Source organism: Oncorhynchus keta, chromosome 32 (genome assembly GCF_023373465.1).
Source record: "Oncorhynchus keta strain PuntledgeMale-10-30-2019 chromosome 32, Oket_V2, whole genome shotgun sequence".
Classification (NCBI taxonomy): domain Eukaryota; kingdom Metazoa; phylum Chordata; class Actinopteri; order Salmoniformes; family Salmonidae; genus Oncorhynchus; species Oncorhynchus keta.
In genome coordinates, this window is record NC_068452.1 from 20,305,030 (window position 1) to 20,324,808 (window position 19,779).

Sequence of the window (19,779 nt, forward strand, 5' to 3'; positions counted from 1 at the left end):
GCAGACAGAGAGAGAGCGATAAAGATAAAGGGAAGCAGAGTAAGGATGGCGGGGAGCGACAGATCAGACAGAATAAGAAAGATACAATAGATACAGGAGGGGAATAACAGATGGAATTGTTTGCCTTCAGCAAGCACACTAATGAGTGGGGGAGTAGGAGGAAGGAGAGAGAGAAAGAGAGAGAGAGAGAGAGAGAGAGAGAGGAAAGAGAGTGAGAGAGAGAGAAGGAGTGAGAGAGAAAGAAAGTAGAGAGAGGGGGGAAGGAAAAACAGAGGAGAGGGAAAGGGAGAGGGAAAAACAGAACGTAGAGAGAGGGAAATAAAGAAAGGGACTACAGTAAATCTTACTGGTTTGCACCCGTGGTCCTGTGCCTGTCCGTCAGTCTTCTGGGCTGCTTTCTTACAGATGGACGGCAGGGTCTGGTTACAGGGACTGTCATTCCAGCGGCCTTCCTGTACACACACACACACACACACACACACACACACACACACACACACACACACACACACACACACACACACACACACACACACACACACACACACACACACACACACACACACACACACACACACACACACACACACACACACACACACACACACACACACACACACACACACACACACACACACACACACACACACACACACAGAGAGAAAGAGAGAGGGCACAGCTGCAGAGTATAAACAATAGTTTTTTCTGTCGGCCTTGTTGGTAGTGAGAACACAATGCTGTGAGATGACGAAGGATCCAGGCTTTAGGCGTCAAAGGCCAAGGGTCACTCACGGGTCCCCAGATGGTGACACAGTCCTCGGGGGTGTTTTGGAAGTTGTTGGGCTCAAAGGGATGCCAGTAAGTGAAGATGACGGGCGTGTGGTCTGTCCACTGGAAGTCCATCTGCATAGCCGTGTCATGGAGACCAATCCACAGCTCCTCCACATCTGACACACAGAGATATGATGATTACTATCACAGAGCAGGGAGGAGGAGACACTATGGCAAGCACATTAGGACAGAAACAAGATGGGAGAAGCAGTGAGTGGATTGGAGTATTAGACAGTCTGCAACAAATATGCTCCTAAGGGGTTCTTCGGCTGTCCCCATAGGAGAATCCTTTTTGGTTCTAGGTACAACCCTTATGGGTTCCATGTAGAGCCCTCCTTGGAAAGGGTTCTACTTTGAACCCAAAAGGGTTCTACTTGGAAATAAAAAGGTTATTTCTACCTGGAACCTAAAAGGGTTCCTCAAAGGGTTTTCCCAATGAGTGCAGCCGATAGCATCTTTTTTTCTAAGAGTGTAGGCAGGGTGGAACTACAGTATGCCAACCCCTGTCCTCATAGTGTGGTGGTGAAAAAGTTGTAAATAACTTATTATATACAGTACCAGTCAAACACTTGAACACACCTACTCATTCAAGGGTTTTTCTTTATTTCTACTTTGTCGAATAATAATGAAGACATCAAAACTATGAATTAACACATATGGAATCATGAATCATGTAGTGACCAAACACTTTCCAAACTATATTTTTATTTCATGTAATTGTTGTTGTTTCAGGTAAACAACGTAAACAAATTGTACATGGGTGCTATATATAAACACGAACAAGAACCAAGATCAACTGTCTCCCGTGAGAGAAACTGTCGACACCGAAGTTGAAGCTCCCTTTCGAGACATGTACATGGTTGTGCTGTCTGTGTAGCTGCCTGTCTTCGGGTTGAGGCACCTTTCCGTGACATGCTGCACTATCTGTGTACCTCGCTTGATGTTGTTGATGATGAACTCTAGTTCAGGCAAGGTGTGGAGGCTGACCAGGTTGGCCTCCATTTTCTGACAGGTTTTCTGAGCAGCGTCCCAGTCCACCTTCTCTGACGTCAGTCTGTAGCAGCCTGCCTGGAACGCCTGCCAGCCCACATCACACTCGTACTTCTCATCATCCGCCCACGAGTCTGCAGCCCACAGAGCAGAGACAGAGAGCAAACAGAAGGGAAATATACCCTGTATTAACTATTTGTTAATACAGTAGCGAGCATATAACCCGATGGTAACACAAATCTATGATTTTTTTTCTATGACTCACATACAGGGGATGTAACTATCCATGAAACAACAAGCTACAGATCTTTATCTTAATTTGAGCCGGTTTGCCACAGCGGGAAAAATGAGCCTGCAGCAACAGGAAATGTGAATTATTATGTGGATTGTAACAAATTGACATGTTGTAGGGGTTGATACATTTTACGTAAAGGAAAATCAGGTCTGAATTTTGAAAGTGGAAATGACAAACAGTCTAAAACTTTCGAAAAACTCAAATATACGAAAAATGTGCCTTTCCTGTTTTGCAGGAAAATTCTCAGCAACAGGAAGAGTGATCAAATGAAGCTCCTACAGCTGTCAAAGCTTTAGCGGGGAGGATTTGATAAGGAGGTCTAGAGCCTCGACCGGTGACTAGGCAGACGTACCGGTGGTGAAGGGGTCCAGGGTGGCATTGGGTCTCTTCTTACAGACGTAGGGAAGGGCTACAGAGCAGTCTCTGTTCTGCCAGCGGCCGGACGACTCTGTCCTGATCGCCGCACAGTTCTCCTCATCCACATGGCTCGGCTGGTCTGGGATTGAAATACAACACATATTGTGAGATAGAAAGAAGGGAACGTTAGATGCTATCTGTGTAGTCTGTGGTGTTGGTGTTGTAAACAGATGGCAGAGGTTGGGTTGGGTTAAACGGATGGTTGAGGATGGACGAGGTTGGGTTAAACGGATGGTTGAGGATGGACGAGGTTGGGTTAAACGGATGGTTGAGGATGGACGAGGTTGGGTTAAACGGATGGTTGAGGATGGACGAGGTTGGGTTAAACGGATGGTTGAGGATGGACGGGGTTGGGTTAAACGGATGGTTGAGGATGGACGAGGTTGGGTTAAACGGATGGTTGAGGATGGACGAGGTTGGGTTAAACGGATGGTTGAGGATGGACGAGGTTGGGTTAAACGGATGGTTGAGGATGGATGGGGTTGGGTTAAACGGATGGTTGAGGATGGATGGGGTTGGGTTAAACGGATGGTTGAGGATGGACGAGGTTGGGTTAAACGGATGGTTGAGGATGGATGGGGTTGGGTTAAACGGATGGTTGAGGATGGATGGGGTTGGGTTAAAAGGATGGTTGAGGATGGACGAGGTTGGGTTAAACGGATGGTTGAGGATGGATGGGGTTGGGTTAAAAGGATGGTTGAGGATGGACGAGGTTGGGTTAAACGGATGGTTGAGGATGGATGGGGTTGGGTTAAAAGGATGGTTGAGGATGGATGGGGTTGGGTTAAACGGATGGTTGAGGATGGACGAGGTTGGGTTAAACGGATGGTTGAGGATGGACGAGGTTGGGTTAAACGGATGGTTGAGGATGGATGGGGTTGGGTTAAACGGATGGTTGAGGATGGACGAGGTTGGGTTAAACGGATGGTTGAGGATGGACGAGGTTGGGTTAAACGGATGGTTGAGGATGGATGGGGTTGGGTTAAACGGATGGTTGAGGATGGATGGGGTTGGGTTAAACGGATGGTTGAGGATGGACGAGGTTGGGTTAAACGGATGGTTGAGGATGGATGGGGTTGGGTTAAAAGGATGGTTGAGGATGGATGAGGTTGGGTTAAACGGATGGTTGAGGATGGATGGGGTTGGGTTAAACGGATGGTTGAGGATGGATGAGGTTGGGTTAAACGGATGGTTGAGGATGGATGGGGTTGGGTTAAAAGGATGGTTGAGGATGGATAAAGTTGGTTTAAAAGGATGGTTGAGGATGGATGGGGTTGGGTTAAAAGGATGGCTGAGGATGGATAAAGTTGGTTTAAAAGGATGGTTGAGGATGGATGGGGTTGGGTTAAAAGGATGGTTGAGGATGGATGAGGTTGGGTTAAAAGGATGGATGAGGATTGGGTTAAAATGCGTAGGTTGGCATTTATTGTCATGAATATTGCCCTGAAGGCAGCTCTGCAGAATGGTCACTTGCTGGCATAGCCACAAAATCATAAAATCTGATTTTAAACTTAACCATAACCCTAACACTGCTAACCCTAACCTTAAATTAAGACCAAACGCTCATTTTCCTTTTCATACATTTTTACTATATAGCCCATTTGGACTTTTCAGCTGGCCCATCAAGCGAAGATCACTCAGGTCTGCTTCCAGGGGAAGATTCATGACAATAAGCATCAATCTGCTTTTAAAGGAGGGTTGATGATGGTTGAGGTTGGGTTGGGTTAAAAAGATGGTTAAGGATGGGTTAAACAGATGGTTGAGGATGGTTGAGGTTGGGTTGGGTTAAACAGATGGTTGAGGATGGTTGAGGTTGGGTTAAACAGATGGTTGAGGTAGGGTTGTGCTAAACAGATGGTTGAGGATGGTTGAGGTTGGGTTGGGTTAAACAGATGGTTGAGGATGGTTGAGGTTGGGTTAAACAGATGGTTGAGGATGGTTGAGGTTGGGTTAAAAAGATGGTTGAGGATGGTTTAGGTTGGGTTAAACAGATGGTTGAGGTTGGGTTAAACAGATGGTTGAGGATGGCTAAGGTTGGGTTAAACAGATGGTTGAGGATGGTTGAGGTTGGGTTAAAAATATGGTTGAGGATGGTTGAGGTTGGGTTAAACAGATGGTTAAGGTTGGGTTGGGTTAAAAAGATGGTTGAGGATGGTTGAGTTTGAGTTGAGTTAAAAAGATGGTTGAGGTTGGGTTGGGTTAAACAGATGGTTGAGGATGGTTGAGGTTGAGTTGAGTTAAAAAGATGGTTGAGGTTGGGTTGGATTAAACAGATGGTTGAGGTTGGGTTAGGTTAAACAGATGGTTGAGGATGGTTGAGGTTGAGTTGAGTTAAGTTAAACAGATGGTTGAGGTTGTGTTGGGTTAAACAGATGGTTGAGGATGGTTGAGGTTGGGTTAAACAGATGGTTGAGGTTGGTTGAGGTTGGGTTAAACAGATGGTTGAGGATGGTTGAGGTTGAGTTGAGATAAACAGATGGTTGAGGTTGAGTTGGGTTAAACAGATGGTTGAGGTTGGGTTAAACAGATGGTTGAGGATGGTTGAGGTTGGGTTAAACAGATGGTTGAGGTTGGGTTAAACAGATGGTTGAGGATGGTTGAGGTTGGGTTAAACAGATGGTTGAGGTTGGGTTAAACAGATGGTTGAGGATGGTTGAGATTGAGTTGAGTTAAACAGATGGTTGAGGTTGGGTTGGATTAAACAGATGGTTGAGGATGGTTGAGGTTGGGTTGGGTTAAACAGATGGTTGAGGATGGTTGAGGTTGAGTTGAGTTAAGTTAAACAGATGGTTGAGGTTGTGTTGGGTTAAACAGATGGTTGAGGATGGTTGAGGTTGGGTTAAACAGATGGTTGAGGTTGGTTGAGGTTGGGTTAAACAGATGGTTGAGGATGGTTGAGGTTGGGTTAAATAGATGGTTGAGGTTGGGTTGGGTTAAACAGATGGTTGAGGATGGTTGAGGTTGGGTTAAATAGATGGTTGAGGTTGGGTTGGGTTAAACAGATGGTTGAGGATGGTTGAGGTTGGGTTAAACAGATGGTTGAGGATGGTTGAGGTTGGGTTAAACAGATGGTTGAGGATGGTTGAGGTTGGGTTAAACAGATGGTTGAGGATGGTTGAGGTTGGGTTGGGTTGGGTTAAAGGCAGTGTTCTCTCACCATTCTCCCAGTTGAGGTATTTGAGCGGGGAGGAGTCAGCCCACTGCCAACCTCCGCTGATGTCCAGGTCATTCAGACCGATCCACAGAGCAGCACTGTAACCAGTCAGCAAACCTACAGCAGCAGGGAGAGACTTCTCTTAAAAACCTAAGATGTCCTCATATAAACCCGAGACAAGAACACACTCTACCTCTTTAAAACTATTGGAGAAGAGGTAAGTTGGGAAGAGATGGTAACACGTGATTTTAAGGTATCCTTTTAAATGGCTTATAAATGCTTAATACATAGTTGTTTACCAGTAATGTTTAATACCAGTTCATAACACACCTATAAATACATTTCCATCAAACCGAGAATATGGGGGAAAAGCACTCCCGTGTTGTAGCACAGAGGACTGCATTTTAGACTCTCCTCTGGCCTCCTACCGTTGATGTAGGTCTGCTCATGCAGCTTGGTGATACTGAGCAGGTCAGCCCTCTGCTGTTGGCAGCTGATGCGAGCCTCGCTCCATGACAGGGTGGCCTGGAAGTTGAACTGGTAGCAGCTGTCTGTCAGGGGGTCTGTGTCCCAGAACGTCTCACAGTCATTGCCTGGCAGGGGGAGAGAGAGGGGGGAGGAGAAACAGAGATCATTGCAAGGGGAAAAAGTCATAAAGAAACAGCGTCTGTGGTGTGTGTGTGTGTGTGTGTGGGGGGGACTCACTCTTAACAGGACAGAAGCCCCAGCGTTCGTCCTTAGCATAGTCGAAGGTGGTGGCACACCACAGGTGACCGTCCTCTCTGCCAATACTGGTGCAGTTGTGGAACCACTGGCCATCGTACATGAAGGGCAGGTAGCAGGGCCGACCGTGAGAGTTCCCCTGGATAGTATAGATCTCTACAAAGGCACAGGATGGAAAGACTTCACATCCCAGGAAGCACTGAAGCTCCACTCTCTGTCCCATATTGATTTGTGTGGACCGTTTTACTGAGTAAACAAATATGTGTACTCAAAGACATGCAATTAAACATGAGAAATAAATACTAGATTTATTACAGGAAATGAAGACACACGTCAAAGTGTGATTTTGGACCAAAAGTTATGGGAAAGCTCATCCGATGTAAACAATAAACCAAAATAGACCAGATAAATGAAAAAACAATCAAACAATTTTCAACTGAAAAATAGATAACTGAGGACAAAGCTTTTGAAAACTCAATACACTGTCTCAAACTAAAAAAGTATGCCAGAAAAAGTAATTTTCACTAGCAATTGACAAGGGTAGAAAGGATACTCCTTCCAAAAAACCTTCTCTAAACTTAATAAAATAATGAGTTTAATTTATAAGCAGCTGTTTTAGTTATTTTTCCAGTCTATTATGAGACTGCCATGTATAAACTAAACTTGTTTTTTGAGAGGTGAATGAACATTACTTTGAATGAAACCTGATCTCCACAGTTTGACAAAAAGCCCAGGGGTTGCCACGGTAGCCTCTGCATTCCACTGGATGGCGGGGTATGAAGGAAAGGGCAGCAGGGGGAAAACGCAAATCAACTCTCCAAGACATGGTGGAGAAAGAGAGAGAGAGGGAAGAGAGCGAGCGAAGAAAGATAGGTAGAGCGAGGAAAGAGAGAGAGAGAGAGAGAGAGAGAGAGAGAGAGAGAGAGAGAGAGTGAGAGAAGAGCGAGGAAAGAGAGAGAGAGAGAGAGAGAGAGAGAGAGAGAGAGAGAGAGAGAGAGAGAGAGAGAGAGAAGATTGAGGAAAGAGAGAGAGAGAGAGAGAAGAGTGAGGAAAAGAGAGAGAGAGAGAGAGAGAGAGAGAGAGAAGAGCGAGGAAAGAGAGAGAAAGGGTGAGGGAGAAAGGGAGAAAGAGAGCGGTAGAGAGGGGTAGAGAGAGAGCTGTAAAAGAGACAGAGAGAAAGACTAGAGGGGTGTTTGCGATGTTACCAAAACACACAGGGAACTAGCCAGGCCCATGGAAAGTAGGGCATATGTGTTAAAAAAAAGTGGGAAAGGCCTAGAAAGTTCCCTCCTTCCTTCATTCCCAACTCTCCTCCACCAGTGGCTGGTTTGTGTCAAGCTGCTAGCCTGCTAGCTACACAGCGGGGTGACTAATGTCCGTGGCATTCATTATTCAGCAGCCTGTTGACTTCACAAAAGCAAGTTGTGAGGAATGGCAGTTCAAAGTTACAAATGCCTGTTTGCCTCGCCACAAAAAAAGGCAAGAAAAGAAGGAGAGGAACGATAGAGAAGAAAAGTAAAGAAGGAGAGGAAAGATAGAGGAGGAAAGTAAAGAAGGAGAGGAAAGATAGAGGAGGAAAGTAAAGAAGGAGAGGAAAGATAGAGGAGGAAAGTAAAGAAGGAGAGGAAAGATAGAGGAGGAAAGTAAAGAAGGAGAGGAAAGATAGAGGAGGAAAGTAAAGAAGGAGAGGAAAGATAGAGGAGGAAAGTAAAGAAGGAGAGGAAAGATAGAGGAGGAAAGTAAAGAAGTCGTTTTCTGGACTTAGGTTTTCGGAAATATGGTTTTAATTGCAGTCAGACAGGCTAGAGACAGTATTTCACAGACTAAGGCCAGCAGAAAGGCTGTCAGTGCAACTTAAATTATGACATTTGATATCTGTATGAACAATAATAATAATAATAGTGGAAACAAGGCTTTGCTTCAAAACCACACTGCTAACCCTTAAGAGGGGGCTTCAACTCCTGAGTCCTACATAAGCACTAACATACCGTAGGCTAAAGCTGGGCGATATGGACAAAAACCCATATTGTGATAAATTGCCTGAATTGATGCGATGATGATAAATAGAAGGATAGTTTATAACATTAATGTGCAACAAGTTTTTGAAACGTTTCCTTTAAACTACTAACTTACTACACGTCTGATGGTTGTAGCCATCAACTGTCCCATTAACAATCACCCACATTAACACACTTACTTCTTGTCAAACTTCACATTTCTCTAGTACAGGCTACGTATCGTAATGAACGATATCAGGAAAATGCCCGCGATAAATGATTGTTATGGTCGGTGTCGATCATTTCCGGTTTAATATGTCCCAGCTCTACCGTGGTCTATGCGAGGGCAAGGGCATTCCACTGTTTACGTCTTGAGTTTACGAACACAGAGAGAGAGAGGGCTTTCCTTAGCTGTCTAGCTGGCGGGCTGCCAGTCAGTCATACAGTCAACAGAGAGGCCCAGGGCAAAAAAATTGCAGCATGCGTCTGAACAGACACAGCTGTACCCTCCTCAACAGTGCAACACAGCTGACTAACCCTGCCTCAGCATTTCATTTACAAGCACTGTTGGGAGAAATAGAGACAAACCATATTCTGACTTGTATTTTCTATTGCAAAATGGCTGACTCCCCTGTTCTACCAGATTCAAACTAATGTCTTGTTGCTCCATACCAAAACAAAATCAAGACTGTTATTTTACTTGTCAACCAACAAGTAACCAACACCATCACTTTATATAATCACAGCTGAAGACGGAAGTTTACATACACTTAGGTTGGAGTCATTAAAACTCGTTTTTCCAACCACTTTTCAACCACCAAAAAATTGTTTACAGACAGATTATTTCACTTATAATTCACAGAATCACAATTCCAGTGGGTCAGAAGTTAACATACACTAAGTTGACTGTGTCTTTAAACAGCTTGGAAAATTCCAGAAAATGATGTCATGGCTTTAGAAGCTTCTGATAGGCTAATTGACATCATTTGAGTCAATTGGAGGTCTACCTGTGGATGTATTTCAAGGCCTAACTTCAAACTCTGTGACTCTTTGCTTGACATCATGGGAAAATCAATAGAAATCAGCCAAGACCTCAGAAAGCAATTGCAGACCTCCACAAGTGTGGTTCATCCTTGGGAGCAATTTCCTGATACCTGGTACCTGAAGGTACCACGTTCATCTGTACAAACAATAGTAAGCAAGTATAAACACCATGGGACCACGCAGCGTTCTGTCTCCTAGAGATGAACGTACTTTGGTGTAAAAAGTGCAAATCAATTCCAGAACAACAGCAAAGGACCTTGTGAAGATGCTGGAGGAAACAGGTACAAAGGTATCTATATCCACAGTAGAAAGAGTCCTATATCGAAATAACCTAAAAGGACGCTCAGCAAGGAAGAAGCCACTGCTCCAAAATCGCTATAAAAAAAGTCAGACTACGGTTTGCAACTGCACATGGGGACAAAGATCGTACTTTTTGGAGTCTGATGAAACAAAAATAGAACCATAATGACCATCGTTATGTTTGGAGGAAAAAGGGGGAGGCTTGCAAGCCGAAGAACACCATCCCAACCGTGAAGCACGGGAATGGCAGCATCATGTTGTGGGGTTGCTTTGCTGCAGGAGGGACTGGTGCACTTCACAAAATAGATGGCTTCATGAGGGAGGAAAATTATGTGGTTATATTGAAGCAACATCTCAAAACATCAGACAGGAAGTTAAAGCTTGGTCGCAAATGGGTCTTCCAAATGGACAATGACCCCAAGCATACTTCCAAAGTTGTGGAGAAATGTCTTAATTAAGGACAACAAAGTCAAGGTATTGGAGTGGCCATCACAAAGCCCTGACCTCAATCCTATAGAAAATGTGTTGGCAGAACTGAAAAAGTGTGTGCGAGCAAGAAGGCCTACAAACCTGACTCAGTTACACCAGCTCTGTCAGGAGGAATGAGCCAAAATTCACCCAACTTATTGTGAGAAGCTTGTGGAAGGCTACCCGAAACATTTGACCCAAGTTAAACAATTTAAAGGAAATGCTACCAAATACCAATTGAGTGTATGTAAACTTCTGACCAACTGGGAATGTGATGAAAGAAATAAAAGCTGAAATAAATAATTATCTCTACTATTATTCTGACATTTCACATTCTTAAAATAAAGTGGTGATCCTAACTGACCTAAGACAGGGAATCATTTTTACTAGGATTAAATGTCAGGAATTGTGAAAAACTGAGTTTAAATGTATTTATTTGGCTATGGTGTATGTAAACTTCCGACTTCAACTGTACATGTCAGTCATTTCCTGGCCAGAATGACTCAACTTACACTTGAATTTATCAGACAAAGAGTACCAAAATAGCCTCATCAACCCTTTGTAATCCACTGGAATGACTTTGTAAACCAGAAGCAGAAGCTCTTCTACTTACCACGATAGGCCCTAGAACAAAGGTCCTGATCGTCCCCAAAGAGCCTCCACTTGAGCCCCTCCCGTGGGGGCTTGACATCCGAGGCCACCACTGAGGAGTTAGCGGAGGGGTTAACAGGGTGCGAGGGTGACGGCATGTACAGGTTGAGGTTCTCCAACACATGGACACAGTACCAGGTCCATCGGACCCCTGGAGGCTCTCTGTCACAGGGGTAGACGCCCAGTGGTGTGGCGTCCTCCCTGGAGCTGTAGTTGCCTGTTGTCAGGCCCAGGCACAGAGAGGAGCCTAGGTTGAAGAGCCGACCCCTGGTCACCCACTTCCACTTCTGGGCGTCATCCTCGCAGGACTCGGACAGGGACAGGGAGTGACCCTGCACCCCTAGACAGCCCTGAGCCCCCTCGTGGAAGAACACAAACACATCACCATTCACAGGCTCTGTGGAGAGAGAGATAGAGAACAGACACACACAAAGAGAGATACAGAGAGAGAGAGAGAGAGAGAGAGAGAGGGGACAGTCAATAACACTGTTCAGAAATTATTCCATCTTTAGCTGCTAATGTGGAGAGAGCCGGAACACGATCAATATCACTGTTAATGGATGTCCTGCTTTGTTAGAGCAAGCATATTTCAGCTGGTCGTGGTGCTGTCGAAAGGCTAGCTTCCTCACAACGATACCTAGCCCACTGTCATGTCTCCTCTCACATCTATGACGAAGCAGACAAAAAAGTTGGAGAAAGAAATTATTTAATTTGCGTATTTAAAAGACCATAGGAGGCTCTAAAACCTGTATCAACTTAAGCAGACATTGACCCAGGTTGTGTCTAGACATGTGTTAATTGGACGGGCCTGCTGCTTTGAAAATGTAGTTGCACATGTTTTTTCACGCGTCTATTAAACGTTGGTAATGTCTATGTATTTGTTATTTCCTGTCAGACTCTAGGACATTTGCCCCATTTCAGACATGTGACCTGGAATGGCCTTTCTCCTCACGGGGAGTCTGTGGTCTGAATGTCATGTGAGGGAAGGTTGGCTGAAGAACGAAATGAGGACTGGGCGGTTTTGGGGGTTTTGGGGGACTTGAAGATGTTTCTGTTGTCAATATCAGATGATATTACATGTCATTACTTCACTTAATTATGTCAGTAATTTACCCAGACCGAGTGATCCTACAGTTAACTCTCAAAAAAGTTACAATGAAATGTCATGAACTGTACCTTGGCTTATTTCATCCTCATGTAGTAATGTATATGTCAATGTGCCATGCGCATTGGGTCTCCACTATAGGCTCTGTGTAAGACCAGAGTAAGTATACTGTATACACTCCAAGCCTGTATGAACTGAAAAGAGGTGGAGGTAGAGAGAAAGTGAGATATTTAACTCTGAGCTAGCTAGACGATACTGGCTGGACTCCAGCCTCTATGACTGGAATGTCGGGAAGAAAACCCAACAGCCGTCCAAAAAACCCAGTGTGGTTTTCTCTCATTCCCACTTCTTCTCCAATATTTTCTTTTTATTCTCCTGCGAGGGGGTAGTACAGGGATTGGGAGGTTAAGGCCAGGTGATTCAAAAGTGTGCGCACTGGTGGAAGAGAGCGAGAGACGGGGCGAGAGATGGAAAGGGAGAGAAAGACAGGAAGAAAGAGAGGGGGAGAGCAGCTGTGATGTTAAGCGAACACAAAGAGCAAGGAGGAAGGAATGACCCCAAAACAAACAGAAGCTTCTCCTTAGTGAATCTGGGTCCAGAGAAGAGAAACAGAGAGAGAGAGAGCGTCAAGCATTCCTCCTTCACGGGGCCCTCCGAGGGGCCAGGAAGTAGGGAAGGTGGGACAGATCACTGGGCGTTGGGCTGGACATAGGGAAAGGGGGATACCTAAGTCAGTCGCACAGCTGGAGGCATTCAACTGAAATGTGTCTTCCGCATTTAACCCCTCTAATCAGTCCACTGTAGCTCTCTCACAGAACTAGCAACACCGCCCTTGCAGCACTACCAACACTAAAACGACGGACAAGCTCCACAAAAAGAGTCCCTACAAAAGTCGTTATAAAGCAGACCTTCAATCAGTGTGTAGCACTGGTTTTTCTCAAGACTCACACAACCTCTGTTGCGACGTTGTTGAGAAATAATAGTCAGCTTGTGGCCTTGGTCGGCTTCCAGACGCTGCGAACGCTGTAGTTACAAAACACAATGGCTGCGTGGTTCCACGGAGCTGTGAGAGCCTCCACTGGCAGTGCTTTGTACAGTGTAATCAGATACAATTACCAGCTGGAGCCGACTGCTGCAGACGTCTCCTTGTAGCAACCTGTTGTTAGTCCTGTTTGCTGTCCACTAATTGTGACGCAGTAAAGAGTCAGAAGTCAAAAGACCTTTTCTCACCTGGTAATGGGGCACCTCTGGAAACATCTTTACTCGGCACTCTTAGAAGAAAAGTGTTCCAAAATGTTTTATTTAGTTATTTAACCTTTATTTAACTAGGCAAGTCAGTTAAGAACAAATTCCTATTTACAATGACGTCCTACACCGGCCAAACCCTAACGATGCTGGGCCAATTGCGTGCGGCCGCCATATGGGACTCCCAATCTCGGCCGGTTGTGATACAGCCTGGAATCGAATATGGGTCTGTAGTGACACCTCTAGCACTGAGATGCAGTGCCATTACACCACTGCGCCACTCAGGAGCCCAGTTCTGCAGTTGCCGCAATTGGAAGAACCCTTTTTGGTTCCAGGTAGAACTATTTTGGGGTCCATGTAAAAACCCTCAGTGGAAAAGGTTCTACCTGGAACCAAAAGGGGTTCTTCAAAGGGTTCTCCTATTGGGACAGCTGAAGAACCCTTTTGGGTTCTAGATAGCACCTTCGTCGTTGAAGTAAAAAAACGAGGGGCAGATTCCAACAGACAAAAAGCAACTGAATGTCTTAACATTGACAAGTCTGCCTTTCCATGAGTTTATAATGTCAGACTCCTATTATTAACGTAACACAATCCATAACAGTCTGGAATGAAAAAAAAAAACGTTCCACGGACTCATTTCTCTCCAGGGAAGTCATTGTCTGTCATTTCCATTAAACGGCACGTGTTCAATAACCTTGCTAGAGTTATTCAAGCATTCTCTACAGATCTCCAACAGCAAAGACAATCCGAGTCCTGTTAACGTCATACCGTATGGACCCTGTAGAGCAGACCGCCTCAGCAAAGTCGCTGGCTTTGATGCTTCTCAACTCAATGATCTTTCTTAGCTTTTGGTCCATGCCAAAACATTTAGCAGTGCTCCCAGCTACCTCGGGTCTGAAAATACAAACTTTCTATTTGTTATTTTAATTGGCTCTACTCTGCCATGACAGGCAATCCACCCCAGCTGTGAGCAGATTACAGGATCAACTTCGCCCTTCCCAAATTTGTCAAAACACTGTACAGAACAATGAATTCATTTTGGACATCTACAGCACTGACTTAAGCCGGATGCTCTGAGGCAAGCCGCGCTGCCTCCAGTGGTGTGTGATGTCCCTGACAGGGCTTACATAACGATGGTTGTGGCCACGCTAACGCTTGGTTTAGCAACACTCGCGACGGTGTGGTAAGAGGAGTTTTTAGGAGACGTACATTTTATTAAAAGCCGCCTGATGTCATTTTGTCTTCTGTCGTGATGAGAATAAGAGCCACAACAACAGGAATGTTGGTTTTCCGTTGCTACCAAGGCAGTGAAACTGGGACTCCCTGTTAGGGGATGACCAATTTCCCACAGGCCATGACTAGTACCCAACAAGCTGGGTGCTGATGTTACTGATGTTGTGAAGTAGAAGCTCTTAACTTCTCAAAGTGCTCAAAGCTGGGCCCTGCAGCTGTGTTTTGAAGTGCTGATTCAACCTCAGACGCCTCTGCCAAGTAAAGGACAAACTTTGAATGTAATTCCAGAAGCGGAATTGAAAGTGTTTGATGTGAATACAGTAAAGCACAGATCAACAGCTTCACTGAATCTTGGCGAAAGTTAAACCTTGGGGAAATACAACCAGAACAACACCCATCTAGCCTGATGCCTCCTCTCCCTCTCTCCCACTCCCTGCCCCGTCACCCTACTTAGACCCACGCCAGTTTCCTGCTGCAAAAGAGAGAGGCTTAAACCTGCAGCCAAGAACAACGGAACACAAGGAGCCAAGAGCAGAGAGATTGATGTTCCCAGAACCACCTTCTTCTCCTCCAACTCTGGCTGGCGTGTTGATGAGGTCTCTCTGGGCGTGGGGGTGTGAGCAGGGCACTGGAGCTGGAGGACAGAGGTCCAGTGGAGGCTGAGGTACACGAAACTGAGGTGAGACGTACTGTAGAGATGGAGGCACTGGGACTGGGAACCATATTGGAATATACATTTGAGATAACAAACATTTTACTCCCATAGATGTTGAAGCAAAGTTGGAGTAAAAGTGTGGGTGGATGTTATTGGATAAGAACAACAACGATGATAGATTCTGGTATCAGGTTAAAGACCCCCAGGTCTAGATGAGGGTCTGGTGGTGGGACCAAAGGATTGTCCCTTGAACCTTTTTCTTAGTTTGACAGATGTTTGAGATGAAAGGGGACGCTTGTTTACCGGGGAAGCTTTATAAAACAGAACATCTCCTTGTTCACTAAAAACAGCAACCAACAAATTGAGAGGACATTCCAGCCTGTTAGTATGTTTGTTTTTATTTATTTTATGACAGTCCAGGCCATCCTCTGACACTGCTGGAAGCGGTGGTAGCCCCCCACCCAGGAAACATCTCAGTGGGAGGGGAGGAGAAGCAGCAGTGAGTGGGTGGGATTTGTTAGGGGCTGATCAGCCCTTTAGTGGGTGGTTGGGGGGGATTTGTTAGGGGATGATCAGCCCTTTAGTGGGTGGTTGGGGGGGATTTGTTAGGGGATGATCAGGCTGTTGGCTTCCTGCTTTCTGTACAGCTCGAGTCTTAAAGACACAGAGGTGGGACCTGAAATTCCTCCATGATCCTAAAGGTAAGACCGAGCCCCAGGATAGAGGGATTGTTCTGAGAACTGTACACTCAGGTAGACCTCAGGTTGTGAATAAGTGTCTAAAAGACAGAATAAATAGAAATGGTGGAAAACAAGAACGAAAGCATGTGAATGAGAGATCTGCCTTGCCTTTGCAGTCGGCAAACAAACCCAGTAACATCTGCACTGCAGGTGTAACAGTTAGACACAACAGTATATCTGGCCCTACATGACATTGTGTTGAGATGACGCAACTGTGCTTTCCTCAGAGAAATCACACAGAAAACAAAAAAAAAATGACTGTAATAACACAGCAATAACAGAACCCGGTGAATTACAGTGTATTGTCGTCTTATTTATGTCATCACCTTGAATCATTATACTCAGCTTTGTTGACACTGTTTCCCCTCCCTTGTACTAAGTGAACTAATTCTGACCCCATAACACACAATGTATATTCCGGTGTAGACCCCCATATCAAAGAACTGAATAGATCTTGTTGAAAGCTCAATTCCCTCTGGATTTGTGATATAGGGTCAGCCAAGTAAGTTTAAGCTCTGTTTCCACTTGGGAGGAATTGAGAATTTCAGTTTTTAGTTAGGCCCACCTCGAAAAGTTGTCGACACTGTCGAGTTGGTTACTGGGCCTACTTTGTCTTCATTTCAGAGTGGCAGTGTGGTATTTCTAGAATTAACTGTTATAGCCTAGTGTTATCCGTCTTCATTAATGTAATATAGTTTTTTTTTACCTAGATGTAATCTCTACAAATCGACCCATAGCATGCCTAGGAGTAAAGGCAGGTCAGTGTTCAAAAGCGAGAGGTCACTGTCGTGGCAATAACGCTACACGGCAGTGAGAAAGACTAAAAAGGGGACCGAGAAGAGATGGACATAATTGTATAACAGGATGTAAGGGTCACATCTGCCTGCGGGGCAGTCCCATACCAGTTTACAGAGGAAGGACACGGAGGTGTAGGACATGTATGGCATTTTAAGTTTCAAAAGACCCCCCCCCCCCGACACACACACTCACAGACACACACACATCTGGTTCCACTTAGAATTCGGACTTTCGTGGCATTCCAATGCATCAGTGAATTTCAGATGAAAAAAGTACCAGTAAAATCCCACCAGGTCTCCTACCAGCAAAACAAAAAAAAGCTAAATAAGCTTTAGGTGGATATTCAAACGTGCCATAACAAAGAGAGTCTGCGACTCTTGAATGAAAAGCCGAGAAGCATTCGACAGCAACATATTGTTCTTACCTGAAACGCTGCGGTTTAGTTCCAGACTAAAGATGAATAAATATAAAGTGCATTTGTAAAAGTGAAGGCATTTTTTCCATGTTCTCCTCGAATCCTTGTTTCGGTCGCAGCGTGGCATGCCCGCTATTGCTCAGCAAATTGTCAATCGGAGCAATTTTCTGAAAGCTTTCCTTTCGGGACGGATGGGTAGAGTGGTGGTGAGTATGATGGGGTGCAGAAGAGAGGAGGAGTAGAGTGGGCTCTGTGTCTTTTTAGTGCGTCGTTAAAAGTGAAGTTAGCAGACGCGTTGTGTCAGCGTCACCATACTCTAGCCCGCCTCACATGCATACACAGTTGTGCACAAACTAGACACATTGTGTTGCAGATATGCGACATTGTATCTCAGAATCTCAGACTTGCAACATTGTTACCTTGCATCTTCTTGAGATCTGCCCCGCTGTTACATTGTAACAACATCCCCGCTTGTGATACGCTTACATGCTGCGAATATGTAGCCTAGCTACCCTAGGCCCATTTGTTTCCTTCAAAATAAGGTATTGGCATTACAAATATAATATATATACACTCGATTTAGCTGATTTAAAACTACAGTAAAGATTGAAAACAGAAATGTTTTATTTGACTAGATTCTGGCTCATAGAATCATTCCCCAAATCAGCAGTGGGGTGACAGTTAAGCACACAGATCATCCAAGTGAGATTGCAACAAGAAACACTTTTTACAAAGCTAACTCATAAATATGTTTAAAAAAAATACTAAAGTGATGGCTTCTTGGCCTCCACCATTGTGAAGAAAGTATTCTAGATGATTTGATTATCACAGTATTGCTGTCCCTTCCTCGTGAATCAATTAAGATGCCATGGTGCACATAGTTTCACATGGAGTCGTCTTTATTCACCCCTGGAATTATTCCGTGTTGGGGATTGGTAGTGGTGGATGTGGGGGAGAGTGGAAACAATCCCATGTCAATCTGTTGGGAAATGCAAGAATGATGCATCAATCAGAACAATCTTACATTGTTGGACAATGTGGGAGTGTGTGCACAATCTGCACACGTAGCCTAACAGTTCAAAGCTGGTGTTACTGATGTGTTGGCTTCATCCTCTCTCCTGTGAACACAGACATTGTTGGACCATTAGCAGTATGTATGGCTCAGGGCCCTGTCTGTCTGTCTCCCTCTCCACTGATCGTTATTGATCTGTGGCTTTGGCAGTGCACTGCACACAACCACACTCAGTTTAACATACAGTGTATAGAAAGAGAGATGTTGAGATCAGACCGCGGACCCCCTGCAGTACCTGGGGGTCTGTGGACCCCACTTTGAGAAGCCCTGGGGAGCAGACGGGTTGGTTGTTTAGCAACAAAACACAAGAAAAAATGGTGCAAAACATACAGTGTTGGTTTAGATTGTTGACATGTAAACTATATTTAGTCTCAAAATGTTTATTGAAAACAAATACATTTGCACAAGGAGCACTTGTTTCTCAAATACATCATTACAGTTGTTGGTTAGCTAGCAAATGTGAGCCATATTAGCATAGACATGAGTCAAAACACCTCAACACAGTATCAACGAGATGAAACTAGCCACCGACGATTCCCCACATGGTTGTTAGCTATTTTAATCATACCACCACATGGCCTTCTTCCTCATCGGTGTGCCCACATTCTCCTGACGTTGTCAGCCAACCCGTCTCTCTAGGTCATTCAGACTTTTCCATCAGGTTTGGTTTCCCCCACTTCGTTATATTTACATTTACATTTAAGTCATTTAGCAGACGCTCTTATCCAGAGCGACTTACAAATTGGTGCATTCACCTTATGACATCCAGTGGAACAGCCACTTTACAATAGTGCATCTAAATCTTTAATATTTTTCATTTAGCAGACACTCTTATCCAGAGCGACTTACAGAAGCAATTAGGATTAAGTGCCTTGCTCAAGGGCACGTCGACAGATCTCACTTACAGTTGAAGTCAGATGTTTACATACACTTAGGTTGGAGTCATTAAAACTTGTTTTTTAACCACTCCACAAATTTCTTGTTAACAAATTATAGTTTTGGCAAGTCGGTTAGGACATCTACTTTGTGCATGACACAAGTATATTGTATAAAATATTTTGCCATTTAGCAGACGCTTTTATCCAAAGCGACTTACAGTCATGTGTGCATACATTCTACATTCTACGTATGGGTGGTCCCGGGAATCGAACCCACTACCCTGGCGTTACAAGCGCCATGCTCTACCAACTGAGCTACAGAAGGACCACAAGTAATTTTCCCAACAATTATTTACAGATTATTTCACTTATAATTCACTGTATCACAATTCCAGTGGGTCAGAAGTTTACATACACTAATTTGACTGCCTTCAAACAGCTTGGAAAATTCTAGAAAATGTCATGGCTTTAGAAGCTTCTGATAATTGACATCATTTGAATCAATTGGAGGTATACCTGTGGATGTATTTCAAGGCCTACCTTCAAACTGAGTGCCTCATTGCTTGACATTATGGGAAAATCCAAAGAAATCAGCCAAGACCTCAGAAAGAAAATTGTAGACCTCGTGTGGTTCATCCTTGGGAGCAATTTCCAAACGCCTGAAGGTGCCACGTTCATCTGTACAAACAATAGTGCGCAAGCATAAACACCATGTGACCACACAGCCGTCATACCGCTCAGTCTCCTAGAGATGAACGTACTTTGGTG

The 19,779-nt window shown here is 44.6% G+C and overlaps 1 protein-coding gene across 1 annotated transcript in view; it reads right to left on the reverse strand.

The window, feature by feature from the left end:
• The window catches only part of LOC118365771 (C-type mannose receptor 2-like), a 40,712-nt gene extending 23,405 nt beyond the window's left edge, over positions 1 to 17,307 (reverse strand). Inside the window, exons 1-9 of the mRNA XM_052490837.1 lie at positions 17,071 to 17,307; positions 10,833 to 11,267; positions 6,393 to 6,566; positions 6,116 to 6,280; positions 5,691 to 5,804; positions 2,469 to 2,612; positions 1,764 to 1,955; positions 793 to 947; positions 348 to 452 (exon numbers count right to left, since the gene is read on the reverse strand). Coding sequence (XP_052346797.1) covers positions 348 to 452; positions 793 to 947; positions 1,764 to 1,955; positions 2,469 to 2,612; positions 5,691 to 5,804; positions 6,116 to 6,280; positions 6,393 to 6,566; positions 10,833 to 11,267; positions 17,071 to 17,188 — 1,602 coding nt within the window. The 5' untranslated portion in view covers positions 17,189 to 17,307. The remainder of the gene's footprint in view (positions 1 to 347; positions 453 to 792; positions 948 to 1,763; positions 1,956 to 2,468; positions 2,613 to 5,690; positions 5,805 to 6,115; positions 6,281 to 6,392; positions 6,567 to 10,832; positions 11,268 to 17,070) is intronic.
• Between the last annotated feature and the right edge of the window lie 2,472 nt (positions 17,308 to 19,779).